The 8,300-nt window shown below is 52.8% G+C and overlaps 1 protein-coding gene across 1 annotated transcript in view; it reads right to left on the minus strand.

Moving 5' to 3' along the window:
• The window catches only part of LOC107105579 (myomesin-3-like), a gene marked incomplete at its 3' end in the record, with an annotated part of 70,685 nt that overhangs the window by 21,480 nt on the left and 40,905 nt on the right, over positions 1-8,300 (minus strand). Inside the window, exons 13-15 of the mRNA XM_015405575.1 lie at positions 7,896-7,952; positions 6,544-6,671; positions 1,375-1,558 (exon numbers count right to left, since the gene is read on the minus strand). Coding sequence (XP_015261061.1) covers positions 1,375-1,558; positions 6,544-6,671; positions 7,896-7,952 — 369 coding nt within the window. The remainder of the gene's footprint in view (positions 1-1,374; positions 1,559-6,543; positions 6,672-7,895; positions 7,953-8,300) is intronic.

Genomic DNA, 8,300 nt, shown 5'->3' on the forward strand with positions numbered 1-8,300 from the left:
AATAGCCCTGCCAGTAAGCATGCTGGTGGAAAGTGCCGTCAAGTTGCAGCTGACTTATGGAGACCCCTTAGGCTTTTCAAGGGAAGATGGTTTGCCATGGCCTGCCTCTGCATGGTAACCCTGGAATTGCTTGGTGGTCTCCCATCCAAGGACTAACCAGGCCTGACCCTACTTAGCTTCCAAGATCTGATGAGGTCTGGCTAGCCTGGACCATGCAGGTCAGGGCTACCAATGAGCTTAGGCCACTAAAAAAAATATGCAAAAGAACCCAAATGTGCTAGTAGAAGGCCATAGAATGGAATGCAGAGGGGGAGGGTGGCCAGTTCCAGGTGTTTTGTTACCCCAGCCAAGGAAATAGATCTTCTTTGGGGGAATTTGGTATATTCCAAAGACTGAAGCTCTGCTTCAGACGCAACACTCTGGCAGGGCACGGTGGGGAGCAGGAAATGAATAAGTGAGAAAGCCCCTGATTAGTCTGAGGCTCTTTTATTTATTATTATTTATTTTATTTGTTAGACTTTTATCCCGCCCTCCCGCCGAAGCGGCTCAGGGCGGCTTACAATAGTTAAAAACCAATATACAATTGATAAAATATCAAGTCAAAACAATACAATCGGTAAAATCTCAAAATACAACTATTACAGTTAAGATTAAGACATGGCGGACATCTGTTATTAAGTATTGGTAATTATGTGTAAGGACAGTGTAGTCGGACTATTAAAATGCTTGCCGGAACAGCTCGGTCTTTACCGCTCTACGGAATTGTTGAAGATCCCGCAGAGCTCGAATTTCATTTGGGAGCTGATTCCATAATACTGGTGCAGCAAGGGAAAACGCCCTCGTTCTTGTTGATGTTAACTTTGCGCCCCTAGGGCCTGCGGGGACCAAGCGGTTTTGCGACTCGGATCTCAGTGCCCTCGGGGGAACATACGAGGAAAGGCGGTCCCTCAGGTAGACAGGCCCCAGACCATTTAGGGCTTTAAAGGTCAAAACCAGCACCTTGAAGTGTATCTGGAATGCTATTGGCAGCCAGTGCAGTGCCCTCAGCACAGGTTGGATGTGTTCCCTCATGGGGAGACCCATCAACAACCTGGCCGCGCCATTTTGCACTAGCTGCAGCTTCCGGAGTTGCCCCAAGGGCAGTCCCATGTAGAGAGCATTGTAGTAATCAGACTGCATTCTAGTTGGAGGTCATTCCAGAGTTCTTACTTGGTTTAGAATGGTTGTGTCAGCTGCAGCGAGCTTAAATATTTGTGTGTGAACGGAGAAAGACCCTTGTAAAATCCAAGCAAAGATCCCGTGCTTCCCACCTGGCAAGGCAAAATAAACCCACTTGAATTCTGAACACCATTAAAGAAAGTGATAACAAATTACCTATTTTTTCCCCCAATGAGATGTTGTCGCTGGGCGCAGAAGGCTCACTCACACCATACTTGTTCACAGATCGCACTCGGAAACAGTATGTCTTCCCTTTGTCGAGATCAAAGAGAGCAAACGTCGTGGAATTCACTGGGATGTCCAAGTTGGCCATCTGCCAGCTGTCAGTGCCTGCTATTGACTGAGAGGACAGAAAAGGCTGTCTGTTGACAGATGATGGCTGTCACCTTTACAACCAGGGCCTTCATGGTCAGAAGCATGAGGCCAGTGCCAACCACACCGCCAGAGTAAGAAGAAGAAGAAGAAGAAGAAGAGATTGGATTTATACCCCGCCCTTCACTACCCAAAGGTGTCTCAGAGCGGCTTACAAACTCCTTGCCCTCCCCCTCCCCACAACAGACACCCTGTGAGGTAGGTGGGGCTGAGAGAGCTCTTGACAGAAACTGCTCTTTTTCAAGAACAGCTGTGCGCTCAAAAGTGAACTTGAGCCCTAAAATTGCCAGTCCAGCAGTCTCAAATGGAAAAAAACCTGCTGTTTGCCTCCATTGGGAGCCACGCATGTGCTGAAGGACACAAGGCCTTTTAAAGAATTCATTCTTTTGAAGAATTTAAAAATAGTTAAGGGAGCCCGGCCCGTAGCTACAGTGGGGCTATTCAGGGCTCAACCCCCTTACTTAAATGCACAGCCCCACAAGACTTTCTGCCCCAAAAGATTTTTAAGTCAGTTTTTAGCATTTCTTTAAAGGTGCATGCCCCTGCCCTGCAGCGAGCAGTGCGCCTGTTGTGTAGTGGGTTCAACGCATGAAGAAACTGGACACAGCATGATTATCAGCTCATGGTTTAGGGGTACACAACAGAACAACTGCAAACGGCCGGCACGGCCAACTATATACAGTCCCTGATACACACCCACAAGTCCCATTGGAGGGTTTGAACTTCCCGCCACAGTTCCTATAGGTGCTAACTGGGAGGCTCAGGATCCTAGTCCCTATTGTTCCTAGGAGCCAAGCTCTGGTGGCGGACCGCTGTCACCTAGTGGTGGTCAGTGGACATAACACCCCTCCCCCCATAGTTTGAGCCCACCCTAGGTGACATAGTCCTTGAGATAGTCTGGGGGTCGGTGCTCCCGCATGGAATGCCTAGGAACCAGGACTGGGGCGTCGGAAGCCCGGGTGGGCAGAGGTACCGGAGCGCTCAGCTGCTGAGGTGGAGGAGCCTCTTCTGGTGCCAGTGCAGAGGCATTCAGCCCGGCAGCCTGCTCCTGTGAACAGCCGGCGGCGGATCCGAGATCAGGGCTGTTTGGCAGGTCTGCGTCAAAGTTACCTGGAGCAGGGGTGTTCTCCGAAGCTGGGAGCAGGTGCCGTCTCAGCTGATCAACATGCTGCTGCAGGACCTGGCCATCTTTCGTAGAAACCTCGTACGACACGGGACCTGTAGGACGTATTATTTGACCCACTAGCCATGGGGAGCCCTTGCCGTAGTTCCGGATGTACACTGTGTCTTCCAGGAAGAACCCACGGGGCGCTTACCCCTCCCTCCATAGTTTGAGCCCACCCTAGGTGACATAGTCCTTGAGATAGTCCGGGGGCCGGTGCTCCCGCATGGAACGCCTAGGAGCCAGGACTGGGGCATCGGAAGTCCTGGTGGGCAGAGGTATTGGAGCGCTCGGCTGCAGAGGTGGAGGAGCCTCTTCCGGTGCCAGTGCAGAGGCATTCAGCCCGGCAGCCTGCTCCTGTGAACTGCCGCCGGCGGGTACGAGATCGGGGTTGTTTGGCAGGTCCGCGTCAAAGTTACCTGGAGCAGGGGCATTCTCCGAAGCTGGGAGCAGGCGCCGTCTCAGCTGATCAACATGCTGCCGCAGGACCTGGCCATCTTCCGTAGAAACCTCGTACGACACGGGATCTGTAGGACGGATTATTTGACCCACTAGCCATGGGGGGCCCTTGCTGTAGTTCCAGACGCATACTGTGTCTTCCAGGAAGAACCCACGGGGCGCTTCCCTCTGTTCAGACAGGCTGCACAACTCCGGGGCCCTATCTAGATGTAGGCGGTGCAAGAGAATCGTGGGCCGCTGGCCCATCAGGAATTCCACCGAGCAGCGGCCAGAGACAGGGTTGGGAGTAGTCCGTTGTGCCAAGAGGAAACGGGCCAGGCAGAACTCCCAGTCCCCCTCCGTTAGGCAGCTAAAGGCTTCTTTTGTGGTGCACACCATTCGTTCCGCCTACCCTTTGGTGGCAGGGTGGAATGGTGCAGACCTCATGTGCCAGATCAGGTTGCTGTGGAGGAACTCCTGGAACTGGCCACCAAACGTAACTCCTGGCTAGGGCCTTCATGTGGACGATCCTGGGGTGGGCTTTGTGCAGGGCCTTTAGGACTTGGTTCCACAGGGTGCTGGGGACTACCACCCTATCCCCCCACATGAGGCATCCCTTGTAGGCAGACAGCTCATCTCGGTGCATTGTGAAGGCCATGAACTCGGGCCCCGCTACGGCCGCAGGCCATCCCCCTCACCACCCAGCCTAGGACACGGGAGCGGATGGGGTCCCTGGCCGAGTGGCGAGCAATGTCCCCAGCCTGAAGGGGAGACTTGGGGAGATCCTCAACCTGCAGGACGTGGTGCGCAGGAGCTGGGTTGGCCTTGATGGATGGCAGGGGCAGGCGGCTAAGGGCGTCGGCGTGACCCATGGCCTTCCCGGGGCAGTGCTCGAGGGTGTAATTGTAGCTGGACAAAAAAAAATGGACCACCGGAGGGCCCGCGGTGAGAGGACCTGTGGCGTCTGACGGTCCACAGTGAAGAGGCCGAGAAGCGGGCGAAGATCCATTGCGATGGTGAAGGGCCGGCCGTAGACGAAGTCATGGAACTTCTTAACGCCCACCACTATAGCTAGACCCTCCCGGTTGATCTGGGCGTAGTTCCTCTCCGCTGCCAACAGTGTCCGGGAGTAGTACGCGATGGGCACCTCCCGCCCGTCTGGGAGCCGGTGGGCCAACACAGCCAATGCCAAATGGGGAAGCATTGCAGGCCAGGACCACCGGCAAGGTTTCATCGAAGTGTGCCAGGACTTTATTAGAGATTAGCAGCACTTTGACCCCTTTGAAAGTGGCAGCCTGGTGGGGGCCCCAAGTCTAGGGGGCTTGCTTATCCAGGAGGCGATGCAAGGGCTCAACTACCGCCGCCTTGTGGGGAAGGTTCAAAAGGCCCAGGAACGCCTGTAGTTCCACCTTGGATTTGGGTGGGGGAACCTCCACGATGGCCTTTATTTTGTCCCGGGCTGGATGGAGGCCATCCGCGTTGGCGGTGAAGCCCCGAAAATCCATGGAGGGAACCCCCAGCAGGCATTTTTCCCGCTTCACTTTCAGTGGCGGGGAACAGTGGGCAGTCTGGAGGTGAACTCTTCCGGCATAGCCGCAGTGATCAGCACATCATTGAAGAATGGTGTGACGCCTGGGATCCCTTTCAGAAATGAGTCCATTATAGGGTTGCCAAATCTAATTTACTCACTGGCGGGGGGAGCGTTTTCTCACTCAGGGAGCTGGCTGGGAATGTGTGTGCGTGCGCGCGCCGCCGGAACGTCACCGGAAGTGACGCACAACGTAGCATGTTGGAGGCGTGGTCAAGATCGTCGGGGGGGGGACCATATGGTTTCCCCCCCGATGATCTGGGCCACGCCCCTAACATGCCCTACGTCGTACGTCACCTCCGGTGACGCAGCTTCGGGGGGCGGGGTTCCCCCCGGGGCCCAATTCCGTCGCATCGGAAATCGGGCCTCCAAAGCGGGGGATTCCCCACCTCCCGGCCCCATTTGGCAACCCTAGTCCATTAAATGTTGAAGTAGCCCCGGGGCCATGCTTACCCCAAATTGCAGTCTCTTTACTTTAAACGCCCCCCCCCTATGAGTCACTATAGGTTGCGCGGTGGCGGTCACCTTGTCCACAGGGAGTTGCTGGTAAGCCTGGCCGAGGTCAAGTTTGCCAAAGATCTTCACCCCCGCCAAGGTGGCTAGCACGTGGCTAACAACTGGGACTGGATAAGCATGATTTTGAAGTGCTTTATTTAATGTGCACTTGTAATCCGCACAGATGTGGACATCCCCATTTGGCTTAACTGGGGTGACTATAGGGGTCTCCCACATAGCCCAGCGGAGCTACTCATGGGACGGCACCCTACCTCCCGGCTAGACCACCTCCATCCTGATAGAGCCCTGGAGCACAGCGCAGCCATAAAGGAGCAGGAAGCTTCCCGGGGGTTCTTTCCAGGAGACCCGGTGTATGCCCCTAATTATGCCCGAGGCCCCTCCTGGGTTCCAGCCAAGGTAGTCCAGGGGATGGGGCCACATTCGTACGAGGTGTCCAGAGATGACGGCCAGCTGCTGCGATGACATATAGATCAGCTGTGCCGCCGCATCCTACCAGCGATTTTGGAGGTACTCGAAGAGAGCGAGGAAGACTATCGGAGCCTAGAGGAGCCGAATGTATCCGCTCCACCCCAGCTACAGTCCAGTGCTCAGACAGAGAGAGACGTCAGCAGCAATCTGGAGCCGGCCCGCGGCCTGGACCCTGGCAGCACACCTGCCCTGGCAGAACCTCTAGCGCCTTCTCCAGAAAACACAGGAGCGGCACCGGGCAGCACTGCCCTCAAAGTACGCCACTCAATGCGGGAATGACAGAAACCCACATACCTCAAGGACTATGTTTGCTAGGGAAGGTCTGAACCATGGGGGGAGGGGTGTTGTGTTCTAATGGCGACCACGCACGCGGTCACCCTTACATGTGGCCAGGTGAACTGACCTAGCTTCACATCCTTGGACAATAGAAGGAGAGGATCCTAGAACCAGCCTATCGGCTCGTCCGGATCCTCAAGGGAACCTATGGTTGCAATAACACTGTAAATAATCCAATCGTGTGTGTGTGTGTGTGTGTGTGTTGGGGTGTGGTGTGGTTTGTAACTGTATTTAAAGCGGGCCTCTGGCTGGCTACTGTATCTCTAGTTTTCTAAGTAAAGTATGAGCTGAAATCACTATGCTATGCCTCAGTACTTTATAAGGTGCTTTCTTCATCTTCCCATAGCGTAGCTGAACTCATTGGGCTCATTGGTTCAAAGCCGATGTACCGCCATTTGAAGAAACTCTCTTTGTATTTACACAGCCAAGGCAATCATTCTCTTACCTTTTCTATATAGTAACTTAGGGGCTCCTTGCCTCTGGGATCTGGCTCATCCCAAAAGAGGACGACATAATCTTCCCTGACCTCACTGGCATGAACATTGGTGGGTGGCAAAGGGATTTTGACTTCAGCTGTAGGAAAAAAAACATATGAGTAATGGGACGCCAATCTGGAATTGAGAAGGATTGATTAGAAAAACTGAGAGAGAAGCGAAAGAAAACAAGAAGTCCGGTGACGCCTTGAAGACACACAGCATTTATTTCAATAGGAGCTTCTGTGAGTCAGCAGCTCATTTCTTCAGATATGATACGAGCTATGACTCACAAAGGAGCTGCGGTGGCTCAAGTTGTTAAGACGCTGAACTGCAGGCTGTGGAAGGTCAGTAGTTCAGCAGTTCAAGACCCGGGTGCCGCAAGACGGAGTGAGCTCCCGTCTCTAGTTCCAGCTCCTGCCAACCCAGCAGTTCGAAAGCAAGAAATTGCACGTAGATAAATAGGTACCACTTCGGTGGGAAGGTAACAGCGTTCCGTGTGCCTTGGTGTTCAGTCATGCTGGCCACATGACCACGGAAACGTCTTTGGACAGCGCTGGCTCTTCGGCTTTGAAACGGAGATGAGCACCGCAACCCTAGAGTTGGATTTGACTGGCTTTCGAGCAAGGGAACCTTCACCTTTACCTTTTTATGACTCACAAAAGTGCTCATTGAAATAAATGTTGTGAGTCTTTAAGGAGCCACTGGACCTTTTGTCTTCCTTTGCCATAACAAACTAATCCAAAATACAGTAGGAGAAACAGCCTTGAGAATTCTGCTGGGCCACACCTGCATGTTTTCTGCTGGGGTTGACTGTGTAATCAGGGGATGATTTGTACACAGTGATGAACCATCACACTGAGAGCTACTCGGGTGTAGCGGCTCACTTTTCAGACTAGGATCTGGGAGACCTGGGTACACAACCTCACTCTGCCATGGAAGCTTAGTGGGCGACCACAGGCCAGTCACCCTTTCCCTCGGCCTGCCCTATTTCAAAAGGCTGTTGGGAGGATAAAATGAGGAAAATACAATCTGTCTTTTCCATACCCTGAGCTCCTTGCAGGAATGGTGTGATATAAATACAATAGTCCTAGCTCTGTTGTTCCAAGAAGGAGGTTCACATATGCAGGAGGTATTCATTAAGTGCAGAGCAATACAGTACAGAGAAATCAAGAGCCATAAATACTCATCCAACCCTTTCTTAAGTAGAAATCACCATTTAGAATTTCCATTTGGCATATGTAAAAGCATTCTCCTGTACATAAAATGAAGGGACTCTGGCGGAGCAGAGGAAGCAAAGGGTTACAGCTGTGACTGAACTTACGCTCCAGTTCGTCTTTGGAAACAGTAATTGTTCTCATCCCGTCATCATAAGAGATATCTGGGGAGAAGGGAGAGAAATTAGATTTGGAAACTGGGAATTCGTGAAAAGAATAAAATGCAGCAGTTGAAGGAGCAGGTGAGGAAATGCCCAGGATGCTGCTCCCATAGCAAGAAGAGAAGCTGTTAACAGACACTGGCCTACTTCCAAAAGGCTGCTCCTCGCCAGAGGCAGAGCTGAGTCAGTTGGGCTGAGGCAAGGAGTGGAGAGTTGCTGATAGAAGGTAGGGGATTTTTCTTTCTCCCTTTGCCTTCCTAGCTGCTTTGTGGGAACTGAGAGAGAGTTGGGTTCTTTGTAGCCTGATAAAGAGTGGTTCTGTGTAAGTCTGTTTGGGGCTGTTTGTGATTT

This window comes from Gekko japonicus, unplaced genomic scaffold (assembly GCF_001447785.1).
Source record: "Gekko japonicus isolate JY-2015 unplaced genomic scaffold, Gekko_japonicus_V1.1 scaffold2863, whole genome shotgun sequence".
NCBI classification, from domain to species: domain Eukaryota; kingdom Metazoa; phylum Chordata; class Lepidosauria; order Squamata; family Gekkonidae; genus Gekko; species Gekko japonicus.